Here is a 16,810-nt window from a genome sequence, read left to right on the forward strand (position 1 = left end):
CCTCCAGCCCTTTAGGTGCACAAAGTATGGAGCGTTAGGAGCACATTGTGGAGTGACAGGAGGTATTATTTTACATATGATGCCAACATGCCATATTGGATTTTGTTTGAGGTCGACTATACTTCATACAACCTACTCTAACCTCTTTTTACAGACATTTGGCAGACATCAGAGTTACCTTCTCACAATGACAGTAGAGGCCTAGCTATCAGCTTTCCATCCTAAAGTACAGGGAGCATGAAATACCTTGATGTCTCATATTGTTCAGACATTATGTCCCCTCTTGTTTAGTAAACAGATCAATAGGAGCAGTGTCCAAATGGAGCCTTGTGGCACTTTGACTTGAAAACGTTATCATCTATTCATGAGGCTCCTGGTGAATTACAAAACGTCTTGGGATACTGGTGGCTAGAGCATTCAGGGAATTTAAAAACAAATTAAAACAGCTACATGCATACATATAATACATATGCACAAGATGGATGCAAAATATAATCAAGAGTATAATAAATAGATGTTTGTCATTTGTACAAAGTAAATTGTAAATATACCCACTTATTGATTAGAATTTTGTATGGGAATTCTTATTTGAGATAAGTGTCGGACAGTTAAGTAATTGGAGTGAGTGCTGTACATCAAATTGCAAATCCAAAAAAGCAACAACTAAGGATATGGCCTGTGGTAAGAGCCATAACCTTATGGCAGCTCTGACATGTGAAAAAGTTACCCACGCTCGCTAAGCCTGTCAGCTGCTTCCTTATTATCAGTGTCTCCGCAGTTACACAAGGACATATTGGTTAAGAAAAGAAGTTGTGAGTAAAAATGGGCGAGAGCTGACTCATGAGAAAAATAAATGCTAAAAATTAGTGATGTTGTATGAAAAACGCTTGCAAGAGAAAGTAAGTACAAAGACACAAACAAAATGAATAAATAAGGGTGTTAAGATGAGCATGGAAAAGCAGATATTTTAAACTATTGTGCAACTTAGAGCACAATCAATGCAGGATTTTTGAGCTCAATATGGTGGTCTACTCAGTGAATTTTTGAGCTGAAATGAAAATAGACCTTTTCTATGTGGATTGTGAATCGTTTTTGCATGGTACAAGTATCGAAAGGTACTCAGAAGGCTGTTTCTTTTATATAAATAACTTAATTAAAGAAAATTTACCAACATTATACATATGTTACACTGGCAAACAATTCTAGAAATGAGCAACGAAAAAAAAGTTTTCCTATCTGCGTATTTTCCAACAACATATACGCTGATATCGATAGGTCTGTGATGGGCCAATAACAATATATCGGTCCAGCCTTAGTGCAACTCCAAAGTGCATTTTCATCACTGCTTAAAGAGAAGGGAGACATATAAAGAGACATGCATAAGTGTTTTCTCCTAGAAGCCATTGTGAGTCTGGTTGGTGTTGGGGCTTGCAATGGGGTTGGATGATCAGGCTGAAGAGCTAACAGATGTGCTACTAATGTCTTGCATGTCAAGCTGCCATGCCACGGCTCGAACCAAAAGACACAGCAATGGGAGGCATAAGTAAACTAAAGACTACACTACAAAGACTGACAGAAAGAAAGAGAAAATAGGAAGAAAGAGCAAGAGTGCAATAAGCAACTCTATGAATAAAGTGTGTTTCTAGCTTTTTACTAGCTCTGGGGAAAAATGCAGTGACCTTTACCAGTAGCTTAAATCTAGCATTCCTATCTGAAGGATACAAAACACCTAAAGTATTTATGCTTGTGTGTTTGTGTGTTTATTTAATGCTCATGCTACTACAAGCCAGGTACTTTCATACGGAAAATAATGGGACCCATAATACTTCAGAACATCACAACTACAAGCTTTTCGACAATTGAAACAAGCTTAACCTAATTTATCTAAACGTTCATCTAAACCTTTTATTGGACTAGTTTAACATCTGTCTGAATGCATGTGCTAATGATGCCCTGGAATTTATTGCAAAGATGTGTCGAGTCTCTGCAAACATCTCAATAATTAAGCTGGTGAGAAAAATGTTACGATAGCCAATAGGAATGACAGGAAAGGCTACAAAAGAACCATGTTGTAAAAATACAAACAGAACTTTTCTTAAGGAAATGCCCTAGTCTGTTCTATCATATCACCACCACCTGTCAACATCAGATTCAGCCAAAGGCAACCACTCAACTGCCTGTGAACAAGTGGATTTGAGTTTAGAAACAGCCAATTGCTATGCACAAAGCCAATTTGGTGATGTGTGTGTGTGTGTGTGTGTGTGTGTGGGGGGGGGGGGGGTGTGCGAGGGGCTGGGGTAGAGTGTGGTATTTAGGTCATCACTGTTCATATTTTCAGCCTTTAATTTGTTTATCCTGTGCAAAAAATTGCTTGCCAATAAAGCATGGTACTTTTGTCGTTTCAACCCACTGCTCCAAGCTCTCTGTACTCCATCCAAAAGCTTTTAAGTTCCTTAATGAGATTAATTAAGCCAGGCCAGAGTTTGCTTAATGAGGCCCCAGTGGCCTGAAGCACGGAAAGGACCATTGCTGGGAAATAGAAGCTTCCCGTCCCAAATAAAAAGGACCAAAACTTTAAAGGAGGTTTTAGAAAGAGGGTTTAAAAAGCTAAACCTTTGAGTAAAGTGATTAATCCATTTAGCAGCAGGGCACTTTTGCAAACAGGCATTTCAGTCCTGCAACTTACTAAATTATTTCCAGTGTAAATTCTGCTCTAATGCTCTCCATTGTCTCTTTACCTCCTCTGAAACCTCCATCTCATGTAATGAACTACACTCTGATCCAAGTATTACACTTGTAACAATTTCTATCATAAAAACAGGTAACTTATTACCAGCCATGACAGCAACACTGGTACTGTTTTCACCTTGTGATTCTGTGAAATGTGGTCCTGACACCTTCTGTAGCAGGAACTACCACAGCCCTGGTTTTCAGTATTTTGCTAGGTGTCTTTCTGTGGCGAGATTTTGTCACTGCTATAGTGACCAAACCGTAAAACATGCAGTTAATGGGAAAATAGGAAAAAAGTTAAGTTCCAGGGGTATACAAAACAGGCTAATGCATACAACATATGTTTTACTACAGAAATACTTAAGTCCATTATGTAAGTCCTTTAGAGTGGCCGGGATCAGCTCCAGTGGCAGAAATTGTGTAATTTATATTTATATAATAATTAAATCAGTTACATTTGACCAGGTGCTCCATCCAGATACAGACCTATGATACAGTAACATTTCATTTAAAATTAAGTTTTGATTTCTCTATATATGATGTAATGAATTGAATAAGGTAGCTATGAGTCTCATGAACAGACTGAATCCACATCAAAACTGCTGTCTTAGCTGTCTTTCTGGCTCATGGCGAGCTACCGTCAGTGCTGTGATGCTGGTAATTCAGTTACACATATCAAGTGCTTCCTAATGCACCAGCAGTTTTACCTTTCAGATCACAAATTAGATTCAGAAGTAATCCAGATGAAATTTACAAGTTAGGTAATATATCAGACGGGGACCCATCGGAGAAGGTGGAGTGACATAAACAGATCGAAGGCCATTTGGTCGGAGCAGAACCAATACTTCACCTCAGCCTAAATGTAGAGTTCCAGTAAAGTCAGTGGAATCGTGTTCCCCATTTCTTTGGGTACACAGACAAACTCCAGAAACATCAGCAAGATAATCTGGCACTCTTTATAGGAGGTCGTAAAGGCACAGACCAGCTTCTGTGGATCCTAACTATGCAGAGAGACTAACTCAAAGACTCGGTCTATGATGCCGTTTCACTAGTCTGGCTCACAGTATGTAGAGTGCTGGGCTAAAGCCTGATATCCAGCACCCTCTCACATGCCCCTTCAGCTTTCTACACTAGCAATTTTGCAACCATTGGCTCAGCACCAAGACGAGTATGATTGGTTTAACGAAACACAAACAGGCTTGCCCCTATCCTAGAATGATAAACTGGTGTAGCCAGACCATACTCAATGTGCACTGTGGATACACACGCAGAGTATGTGACAATTAGAGCGAGCATCTGTGATGAAGAGTATGAAGGTAGCAGTGCAGTGTGTGTAGAGTTTATTTGTGGGTGAATAAATGTTACAACTCCTGTCTCACTACTGATTAAAGTGAAGGGAGTTAGACCTAAAGCTAGCAACAAATTCAGCTCAGGCTCAATAAGGTGGACAGAAAGCAGACGGGATATTTAATTTGGAATACAGATATCCAAATTGATACAGTAAAAATGCTTGATTTTGTCTCTGAATGTAGTCAAAGATAGCATTGTCAGGAATTATTCAAATCAAAGTATAAATTTCCCTTACAATTTAGTGGTATTTTCTATTCGATTTATAAAAGGTCACAGGTAACATGTTTTATACTTATTGTGAATATGATCCAATCAATTTAGTTTCATGTGTGTTCTGTATGTACCCATTTTTTAATACCTTAGTTTGAAATAAAAACAATATTATGTCTTCTTGTGAACACAAGGTAATTATCTTGTTTTCTAGCGAAAACAACACTTTTATATAACTAGATAATTAACTTGTGATCTTGAGATAAAGGTATTAAAAAAGAATTGCAAGGACAGCTGTTCTTGGCTTCCATAACTTACAACTTGTTTGGGCACCTAACAACTTGGATAGGGGAAATCTTGCAGTATCTAACATAAAACTAACCACAGGCTCAGACAGGGAGGAAGAACCTTGAAATAGACAAGAGAAGTAGAAAAATGCAAGAAGTAAAGAAACAAAACTTTAATAATGGGGTTTCATGCCCATTTTCATACCTTTAATAATTATATTAGAGTCTTACCTATTTGCCTCTCCAGGTCAGCGGCTTCATCTGGGGTCGCCCTGGGCAGCACCCCTGGGTCACTGAAGCTGGTTCTCAGGAGTGTCCCCAATACAAACAGAAACAGCACACCGCCTATGACTGGGATGACTGGGGTCAACTGCAGCGCCAGGAACGGACAACTGGTAAAACAGGAAGAGATGGAGAGAGACATAAGCAAAAGCACAAAAGAGACACAAAAGTCTGACCAGAAATGCTTGGCTAAGCTAAATAGTAAAAACCTGTAAGTTCAAACAGCCAGACTCTTGAAGGATTACAGACAAACATCAGGTAGTGGCCCAAGGGGCATGTGTCTATCTGCCCATATACAACCTGCTCTTCTTAGAAGCCTGTGCAAAACACTGAACTGAACTTCTGCTAATATCACTGGTAGTAGAGACACGCCATGAGGTTTAGGAAGTGTTAATACCTGGGTCTTGTTGCTCAATGAACAGTAAGTGGATATACAGATGGGCACACACATGAGATTCAGTCCTGTGTTGTAATCTGTACTACTGAGACCATTTAGCAGCATAATCCCATCAAATGTCCAAGGGGACAGGTGGTTATTACAGTAATCACATTTGGTTCCACAGAGGTGGGGCAAAGGCTACCACATCCCATTTAATTTCTTAGTCTCTGTGCTATTGGATTGAGTTTTGGGACAGCAAAGAGGTGCCATTCCACACAAGGGAAACTAACTAAACATGTGGTTACCATATGCCCTCAGGGATGAGTTGAGGAACACAAAATAGCAGAGATTACATAAAGGCCCTTGTTCATCTAGTGAAATAAAGTGTCACATGCAAACAGGTTGAGCTAATCATAAGCTTAAGTGTTGGCGGAAAGTAAATCTGCATTAAATGCTTTTGTCAAGTGACTTTCATTAGAATCAGCTGAATACTTTACAAAGTGGCTCTTTTTAGTACAGCTATAGGTGATTAGTTATTGCATGTATGCATTACAGACACTTGGTAGAGAAGCACCATTTGGTTTGCAAGGAGACTGATTTACAATAAGTGATGAACAAAAAAGGCAGAGCTTGTTGGTGAGTTAGGTATTACCGCCATTCACTAAGTGCATCAGACTGCACTCTGATTGACTGCCATTTAAAAATCAATGCAGAGAAACAATGACTACAGATCATGAAAGTGAGAATGCCTAAAGTGAAACTGATAGCTATAATAAAGTGACAGAGGTCAACCACTGCAGTTATCCTGTTTGTCAACCATAGTTATTCAACCCCATTTCATAACTAATGTTATAGAAATGCTGAACTAATAGGTTTTTATTTTATTTACACAAAGGTCAAACTGTTAAGCCCTTATTTACATTTATTAAGGCAGTTTGAGGTGTTTTGTTCAGTTACATGCATGATGGGTTAATAATGGACATCATATCACTAATCCCCCATCTATCCAGCTTTCAGATGGCAACACATTGGGAGGGCAGGTACATCCGCTGATCTATGCCAACAGCAGTTACACTGATAAACCAAGCCAAACTATATTTAGGCTCGCCATGTTGGGTTTCATCAATGGTAGCAGATGGGGAGGATGTTAATATGGACCTGGAGAAATTACTTAGATTTGATGATCTGTGCTAATTGGGTTCTAGCATTCACTCCCTGCTTTCACCTGAGCTGCTGGAGATGACTGCCCTTCAAGCAGAGGAAAAGGTCAGCCAACACACTACACCCAAGCAAAGAACTCAAAGGCTTACAAATGTATTAGTGCATTCTGAAAGTGTGCAGGTTTATGAACTTATAAACACAAGTGGCTGGCATTATGCCATATTCTCAGATGTTTTATGGACATTTCAGCTGAGTACGCTGTAAAAAGGTTTTAATTAAAAAAAAGCAAAAAAACAAACAAAACTTCAATGCTGTTTTGAGAGATGTGACAAACTGTCTACAACTCGTGCCATTATCCCATCTGTGTGGACACTGGTCAATCCGGCTGCTCCTCTACATCTGGACTGAACTAAGCAAAAAACACTGGGTTGTCTGGGACATCAGCAGGGGGCTGCAGGCAGGACAACACTTTGGGGCACAAACATTTCTCCAGCTAAATACTTGCCTGGAGGTTCCCAAGGTCATTGTACTGGACACCGACTGTGTCATTGTACAATATACACATCTTAGTTAGAAACTTGCTAACAGGGCATCCATTTTACAGCCCTCAGTGATTTGTGATGCTTCCCTAGCCTCAGTCTTCTGAACTGGGCTGTGCGTAGAGACATCATCCTGCACTGTGTCCTGAGATTGTAACCTAATACTGGGCAAATTCCCATCTTTGGCTGAGAGTGCAACAGACCATCTTTCTGCTTATAATCTCCCAAATCTAGCTGTCATTATCTATACAGAAAGCAGCTATGTGGTTGCTTTGACTGCAAACACTGTACTGGTTGCATGTATCCCTTGGGCTGCTATTTGTCTCCAAATTCATACCACACAGCCGGCATGTGACAAGTGATTATTAGCCTTTATTACATCATATTATAGCAGCAGTAATGCTTTGGTAATGAAGGTTATACAAAAAAGGGCCTTAGGGTTCTTCAACAGATGTGTTCAATACTGTTTAAATGTCCTAAGCAATAAGCAAAGGTCAAAACTGAAGTGTACTTTGCGAAGAGTTGGTACAAACAAAACAACTGAGCAAATTATAGCTTCTTGCTGTACTGCCATAAGAAACAAAATGCGTATTTTCAAAAAGACCAGTTTACCTTAACTGCCAGAAAGGAAACAAATAAGATAGTTCCAGCACATTTCTGACCATTTATTCAGTGCTGAGTGGACAATTCCTTAAGAAACACTGAAAAGAGATGACTACTCCAGTCATGCAGGGAACAAACTCAATTCTTTGTTTCCTGTCTGGAGGGTTAAATGCATGAAAAATGTATCATCATCGTCATCCCATAGCAAACAACCATTCATTCTGTGGCATGCTGTTATACACAAACATCCGTGTTAAAGCCTGTAGGATTTCCCCCTCTTTTATTGTTTTTTAAATGTTATTTGTAATGTTTTTTTTTTATTTGTGCAAAGTTCCTGCTGGCCAAAATATCTAGAACGTTTTCCTCTGGATCTAACCCAGGAAAATCTGAGGGAAAATAAGGCATCAACCAATCAACGTCTATATTTTTTTCTGAGTACAAAGGATTATTGCTTTTCTTATTGTATTTATAAAAATAAAATAGAAATAGCTGACAGCCAAGTAGCCTGATTAAATAAAAAAAAATCATTAATTCACTTTTCCTAATAACCGCTGTGTACAAGTCTGCAAATTAACACTGAAAGGGTATAGGCTGCAGCTTGCAGCGTGGTGCTGTCTGTCTGCATCTGCCCTAGAAAAGCAAAACATTTCTATGTCTGATATCATTACCATAAATCTATCCATCTACCCATTCATCTACAATCTGTCCTCTGTTCTGTCAGATTGGTCACACGTCACATAAATGAATCCACCAATTTGTGGTGCTAATGGAAAATCACTGCAGTTGTAAAAAGCTTGGCAGAACTTGCGTGAGGGTGCTACATCTGTAACGATTAACCAGAAGCCAAGATTTGAATGGTTTTGAAGTAATCAATGAGAAAGTGATATGCCAAATATATGCAAAAGTCATTTAGCTGCATATCCACAGAATCATGTGGATGACCTGCATTTTGTAGGTGTTTATAGGAAACTAGAACGTGCAGATTTGTACTCCGTGAAAACATTGTACTTCAAAACTTGTCGTCTGGCAAGTGGTGATGGAAATGGCTGAGAGAGCAGCGCAAACCATTGTCTGCAGTGTGTCGCAGTGTGTCTCAATGTGTCGGACATCACGAACATAATCAAAAGGCAGTCATGTGTGATAGAAGGTGACAGGTCGGTAGAAACTGACATAGATTAAACACTGAGACCATTATTAGAGAGGGAGGATGGATGCGACATCAAGCCAGCCTCTATAGACATGGATCGATAGAGATGCATGGACAAGCTGCAGGTAAGCAACATCTTGCCTGTTGTGAGATCCCCCTGCAGACTTTATCCCGGGAATCAATTTTTTATCAGTCACTGAACATGAGTGGTGAAGACAATGAGCCATTTCAGTAATGCTTTTTGCTTTAAAGGAGAAGAATTTATATTGACAAGGAACTGGACATTCCAGAAGAACATCTTCATTTTCCTTATAATTTGATACCAAATCTTATATTTAACTGGGACTTTAGGGGCTTTGTTGCCATAGAGACGGACAGTTTCCAATGTCAGACATGGTCAATTTCGAAAGGGAATGTGGTTACCCTGGAAACAGCCACACGAGTGAACTGAAGCCTCCAAGGAAGAAAAAAAGAAACAAAGACATTCGGCATGATGCCATTCATCACAATGATTTTAAATGCCTCAACAAACAATTTAGTTCATGAGGACAGACTGAATTAGTGTTGGATTTGATCCATAAATTGTGCCAAGACTGACATTGTCACTGGGTGCTGACCACAGAATTAATCTGAGTAATGGATGACCAAGGTGGGGGATGGCGTTATATGTTCTATTTGGCTTGGCATTTTGTACATTTCTAGTTTTACATCTCCAGGACAGTAACTATGTAGGCTGGGACATGGGCTTGGAACTACTGTACCCATAACACATACATCAAGCCTAAACATACTTGAAGACTGAAGACATTTGAAGACTCAAATTATCAGTCGCAGACCCCTCATTCCACTGAGGTTCTTTGTGTCAAGTGGTTCTTTCCTTCTTTCTTTCTTTTTCTTTCTTTCCTTCTTTGTCAGTCAGTGTGCAGTGTACTTCTGGGGGCATTTCAGTTCCCAAAAGTGCTCCTCGCTTTCATGCTGCTCTGCTTTACATGATACAGACAGTTGCGGATCCAGACCCCAGGGTGAATCTTAGGCTACATCCACACCACTTTGTTTAAATGGCGTTTTGAAACAAAAACGACCTCCATCCACACAAGCACTTTAGCTCCATATCAAAAAATTGTCCATCCATGCATATCACGCAGCGTAGTGGTGTAAAAATGTAAATGGAAATATATTAGTGAGGATGTAGCCAGAGTAAGACAGAGTCAGCTGCCGAGAGGAAGAGAGGCCTTTCCGGTCAGGCTCTGAGATAACATCATCTTTTGCCTTTTGCTTAGACGTGGTGAATTCACTTATTTAACAGCCAAATTTGATTTGACAAACAAAATTCAAGAGGCAACGGGTACAGCCCTATATATAAAAAATATAGGGAGTCGACCCTGACTTATCTGGCCTACAGTTTAAAAAAAATATTTACCTTCATTCCTGCTTATTCAACACAGAGTAAATAAGCCTCAAGAAACAATTTTCTATGGATGACTGTAGAGACTAGGCAATTACTCAATAAAGTAACAAAATAGAAATCTGGGGTCTTCACACTTACACACAGTATCTTAAGCCAATATACAGATTACAGCAGAGATCTTTAGGCAGGCAGATATATTATTGGTTACCATGTAATCATCTCAAATCAAGTTATCTAAACATTCAGAAGGGGAAACAAATAAACTCATCATGGAATGATTTTCAAAAGTCAAAACAATTTCCAACTAATTAAAATCCCTGGAGCATCAAGCCAACCAAAATAGCCTTGTTGGTCAATCAAAGCTGAAACTGTGTGCTATGATAGCTGGTTTGGAACAAGTCTAGTGTACAAACACCGACTGTAAAGCCAAAGTCTGAGATGGCTGCTCTTTGATAGCTTGCACTGATAATTACTCAGCAAGATACCCATTTATAAAAGTGTACAGCAGGTCTGTCAAGGTCTTGAGAATTATTGACTGCTGAAGGCAGTACAATAAAACTATGACGGCCAATTTCTACTGCAAACACCATAACGATATATGGTTAATGCATCCGCAAGAGATATTAAAGCATGTCATTGTAGAGCAACGAGTAGCATAATGCACAATGACGAATGGACTTTAATCAGAGGATGATTACAAGCATTCGACAGCAACACACTTGAGTCTGATACACAGAAAAGTTAGCAGATCAGATTATGAAATGCACTACTAGTTTTGAATTATAATATGGCCAAATCAAAGCATTTGAAGGAATAAGGTTGACATCCTCCGTCTTCTCACCTAGACTTAATTAGTTTAAAAAGCTACCTTGAATAGTCTTCTTCAGGGAAATCAAAGGAGAGCCCAATTTACATGTTTTCGTTATGATAGCCTGATATCAGACATAACTGTCAACTACTATGTACAACTAGAGTTCCTTTTGGTGTAAAAGGAAAAGGAATTTGAGGTAACGTCAGTTTTGAAGTCGTGACATGGAGTACTGAAGTCTACGTCAGCCATTGCTTCCTGAAATGTGACAGCTGTCAGCCGTATGTGAATAATGCTTCTTTAGAATCACATGCACTTTATGAATATATGCAGCAGTTATGGTGCTGCATATGGAAAGGTGTATGGAAAGGTTAGCTTTTACTGTCCAAATCTCAATTCTCAGTCAAATATCTTTATAACAAGTAGGACATTTTCTATGACTTGCCTTCACATTTATTTGTTAAGTAGGCTTTGACCAAATCCACCAAATCAAGAGACAAATGCTAAAACCAACATATCTAATAATAATAATAATAATAATAATAATAATAAGTAAGAAAAGGGTAACCCAAACAAGTAAGAGGATCACAAAGACAGAGATGCAAACTCAGGTTGCCTACCTTTCAGCCAAAGCCAACTTAAACATTAAGCTTTACTGAGTATGAGCAGGAAGCATTGAAATTCTCAAACAGGAAATGGAGTAGGCACAAAAAAGTAAATGTTTTTAATTGCATAAACCAAGCACCCATTCAGTGAGGTATTTTATGTTCTGGTTGCTTATTTAACTCATTGAACAAGTACAGGAAGGAATTTAGTCCTGTCCAAACACAATTTGATTTAAAATTTTACAAAAATGTCCCAAAGAACATATATGTTTCATGACAACTTCGTATCTATCTATACATCTATATCTATATCTATATCTATAGATATAGATATATATATATATAGTATTACCGTATTTTTCGGATTATAAGTCGCTCCGGAATATAAGAGCCTACTCACACTGTCATTTTGGCCGCGGCCAAAACCGTTTTTTCAGCTAAAGCCTAGTACCTTTAAGCAGTGTGAGTGCACCCGCTCGGCGCACAACTGCGGCCAGCGGGCCGTCCACGGCCCGCTTGAAAGAGGTGGGCTTTAGCGGAGCCGTTTGCACATGTACGAGCACGAGCGTGCGCACGTGTATGAGCACGAGCACGAGCACGAGCACGAGCACGTGCCCTACGGCAGTATCGTTATGTCCGCCTGTTCGGACATGTAAATAGAAGGACGGACCATGCGCGGACATTTAACAACAACAACAATGGCGGTGAAAGGGTCACGTTGGTGTGGTGCGGAGGTGGATCGTTTACTGCAGATTTGGTCAGATGAAAATATTCAAAAACAGTCGACAAGACGCACAAAAACTCAGAGGTCTATGGAAAGATTTGTAAACAAAGCCACACACACGCGATCAATGCGTGTGACGTGTTACGGCGTGATGGCGTATGGACAGCAAGAAGCATTGGCCGGCCCTGGCAGTGTGAGTACAAACGGGGCCTGGGCACGGGGGGAGAGGGAGGGGGGACAAGTACCCTAAAGTCCGGGTCGTGGTCCGGGAGGACAGTGTGAGTACGCTCTAAGTCGCACCAGCCGAAAATGCATGATAAAGAAGGAAAAAAACATATATAAGTCGCACTCGAGTATAAGTCGCATTTTTTGGGGAAATTTATTTGATAAAATCCAACACCAAGAATAGACATTTCATCTTGAAAGGCAATTTAAAATAAAAATAGAATAGAGAACAACAGGCTGAATAAGTGTACGTTATATGACGCATAAACAACAAACGGAGAACGTGCCTGGTAACATATTATGGTAAGAGTCATTCAAATAACTATAACATATAGAACATACTATACTTTTACCAAACAATCTGTCACTCCTAATCACTAAATCCAATGAACTCTTCTTCCTCTGTGTCACTTCTTAACAACTCCGCCAACTCCAAAGGTAGACAATGCGCCGCTTAGCTCAAGCATTAGCAGGTAGTGTTATTGTTTTATGTTATTGAGTGACTATTGTAGTGCACATTGTGGGTCTCTACGATAAATATCACACACTGTAACATGTGCTCTTTTAGTAGCCGCACAACTTCATAACACACATACAGGAACAATCAATCACCGCACACACCGAGTGACACAGTCATGAACAGTCGAGCACTGTTCGATCTGCTCGATCAGATACACCACAGGTAGCATCTTTATTTCACAATGCACTTCTGCCATGACCCGCCCCCGCCGAATTTTGACTGGTTGACGTGTGTGTGTGTGACGATTGCTGATATACGCCTACTCTCTTACGTGACTGAGATAAATAATAGCCCGGGCTATTATTTGATATTTTACAGTAATGTGTTAATAATTTCACACATAAGTTGCTCCAGAGTATAAGTTGCACCCCCGGCCAAACTATGAAAAAAACTGCGACTTATAGTCCGAAAAATACGGTATATTAGGGCTGGGACTTTAACATGTTAATTAAGAGTGCGGAACGTTGCTCATTGCACAAGTTCCCGCCCGACCCGTAATACTGACGCACAGGATGCAACACGAAAGAAATGAAACCGATGAGAAGCAAGATGAGCTGTGGCTGGGTTCGGTGGGCAACATTTGAGTTTTAAAGTTCAGTTCAGACCAAAGATTCGCAACGCAACGAGTTGAAACTTGCAACTACTTGCAACGTGCAGGTCTGCAACGCTCTAAAACCCGTTCAGACCAATGCAAGGAGATGAGTGTGTCATCTCCATAGCAACGCCTCTTTGTACTTCCGTTCTAACCTCTGACTTTTCAGGCTTTTTTTCGTAGCTGGATATAATTTATAGAACTATAAAATATAAATGAGGACGGAGATAGTGAGATACTCACTACAGCTGCATTTCTAGTTGTGATGAAATAGAGAAAATGTTGTTTTATTTCCGATTCACTGCTTTGTTCTGGATTACTGCGCTCGCTCTCCTTATTTATTTATTCTGTGTGTGTGTGTGTGTGTGTGTGGGTATGTGTTAGGTTTCCACTTTTCTTGAATATACCGTACTAAGCACTGTTTTATTTTTTATAATGTCATATAAGTCATATATCAAAATCCATTTAAATTGAAAAAATGTTGCTACTTTTGTCGAATATTGATATGCGATTAATCACAATTAATTAATTACAAAGCCTCTAATTAATTAGATTTTTTTTTTAATCGTGTCCCACCACTATATTAGAGTATATATGGTATATATAATTGAACTGAACATAGCTGGTACTATCAGCCTGCTAGCTTCTGGTATTATAGTTACTTTTCAGCAAATGTCTTCTGAGTGGCAAATATTCAATATTGTCACAGAAAACCAAAAGTAATCTCCCCACCTCAATAGGGTCTCCCAAGCTTTCCGTACTCATTTACATCCTAAAGGGTGCACTAATCTCAACAATAAACCCAATCCAGATTACTGTTATCACATTTCCAACTAAACCCTCTTATGATGCCAACCCGTTTTTCAAACTCAGCTGGGAGTTAAGCTTGGGGGACTTTCATCTCTGCTTGATGCAACCACGTGACACTTGCAGCACTGTTCACTGGCTGTCCTTTCAGTGTCACCTGGGATACACCCTTATTTACTTTCTTCTTCAGCCATACAGCTTTGAAGGCAATCAATATCTGTAATCTTCAGAAAAAGGTCTATCAAACACAGATCCTATATCCCCCAACATACACAGGATGATTCTCCTCAATACTTGCTTGAGAAGAGATATACTGAGAGATATTACAATGATGCAGTACCAAATGTCTGAATGTGTTTAAAATGTGCTTAACATTGTGTTAAAAATGCATTTAAAGCACTTGGCTTTGTGGCCTCTCACTCGAAAGTCTCATTAGTCATCTGGCTACATGGATACAAGGCTTTGTCAGCTTTGCCTTTTATTCAATTTTGATTGCTTCTGATGGCAGGCAGGGGCAGGACATGAACCTCCTTTAAGCTGTAGGCCAAATCATTTGTCAATGAAACAACTGAACATGACATGCGTTTGCAATTGGTTACACTTTTGCCCAGACTACTTCATGGAATTATTATTTTCAGCCACCGCAGTTGTCATGTGTGCATTTGAAAACTCTCCAAATCTAGCATAACCTTCCAACATATGCCATGCACTCAATTACTCCTGGCACAGAGAGTAGATGTGCTACAGGAAATCTGTGTGACAAACAGAGGGGGCTGGGTCGATTGAAGGCTCGAAGCTAGTCAAGGAGAGGAATCACACTAAAAAAACAAGCAAACAGCTGGGCATGATTCCTGGTTTAAATAAGCCTAGGTGACAGATAAGCCTCTTGATTCTACAAAAAAAAAAAACAGACAGGGGCAATAAAGTCTTTGACGGAATGTCCTGCAAGGAATTAAAGTCCCATTCAAAACGCATTCACTTTTAAAATGACCTAGATCTGGCTAGCTGATATTCATACATGATTAAACAGTCAAGTACGATTATCCATTGTTCTGGTTTATCTGTCTGAAAAAGGAGTATACTGAAGCAATTTTGCTTTTATGTTGTGTTTATGTGTGAAAATGTTTATTTCTTTTATTCAATTAAGTGAAAGCAAGTGAGACTGAATCGGAAATGGCACAGTACTCCAAATTCTTATTTGACAGCTTGGCTTGATTAAGAGGAATTCTTTTCTTGTCTTTGAAAACCATGTCAACCATGGGTGTGACTGTTCAAATTATGTGGACAAAGACTCTTTTGCAATACTTTGCCTTATGACGCCCCGCTGATTACTTATTTCGCCCCAGCATGCAGGACACACATTTACTATTCGTCTGGAACACTGTGCAGAACTAACATTGTACAATTAAGACTCCAAATTTCACAAATGTCATTGCAAACAGGGCAGTCAAAATGTAGCATTCTTCTGGAGGCCTGAGCTGTAAAGCAAAAATACAATGCCTGGGGTATTCAGAAATTAGGCTTTTTTCCCCCCATACGGTTATAGGTTTTCTTTCTATTCATAAAAGATGACCAAAGACCACTTCTAAGGAAATTTATCTCTGCCCATTCAGAGCAGGGGTGCCCAATCCTGCTCATGAAAGGCCACTGCCCTGCATGTTTCTCCTAGATTTCTCCTTGCTCTTATACATCTGATACTTATGATCAAGTTAGCAAGAAGTTGAAGCTTGTCACAGGTTTGACTCAGGTGTGTTGTGGCAGGGAGAAACCTAAAACATGCAGGACAGTGGCCCTCCAGAAGCAGGATTGGACTCTGTTGTACACAAACATGATTATGTCGGCTTAAAGTCGTTTTGTGCCACTACAAAATCTGAGTAAGTTTCTTTTCAACAACATCCAAAGCATATCAGGATGAATTGCTGGTGCAAAGGAAGACTCTATAACTAAAAAAACACCCAATACACCTTGTCATTGAGAGGCGTCACTTGCAAAACAACTAGTCATCAAAACACCCGATGTACTGTTTACAAGTGGATTACTCATCATGCTTTCTTATAAATGTCCATGTTAAGTGACTGCAAGTAGGAGGTAGGAACCTGTCTGTCCTCTTTATAAGCTAAAACTATCTGATGGTATTCATGACAGGATCACTAACAAACCACCTGCCAAAGTCAGTCACATTTTATGAATCAAACAAGGATTCCTGCCAATCAATCTCTCCAACAGCCGAAAAGCAGGTTAGACAACTTCCCATAAATCAGTTCTGACGTAATTATTCTGGCGAAAAAAGGGTGACCTTGCGGTGGCTCTTCAAAACTTTTGATGCAGCCACCGCATCAATAAATTGAATATTTGAAAACTACGAGCAAGCAGGACAAAGGTCGAACTTGACGCAAAGCGTTGCTTTAATTTTGGTGACTAAAATGTGACTGG

General features: G+C 39.6%; 1 protein-coding gene across 3 annotated transcripts in view; it reads right to left on the bottom strand.

The window, feature by feature from the left end:
* The window catches only part of LOC310954355 (palmitoyltransferase ZDHHC14-like), a 49,345-nt gene that overhangs the window by 27,404 nt on the left and 5,131 nt on the right, over positions 1-16,810 (bottom strand). For all 3 annotated transcript variants that reach the window (XM_083923778.1, XM_083923779.1, XM_083923777.1), the window contains exon 3: positions 4,809-4,969. In XM_083923778.1, coding sequence (XP_083779904.1) covers positions 4,809-4,969 — 161 coding nt within the window. The remainder of the gene's footprint in view (positions 1-4,808; positions 4,970-16,810) is intronic.

Source organism: Echiichthys vipera (genome assembly GCF_963691815.1).
Source record: "Echiichthys vipera genome assembly, chromosome: 12".
NCBI lineage: Eukaryota > Metazoa > Chordata > Actinopteri > Perciformes > Trachinidae > Echiichthys > Echiichthys vipera.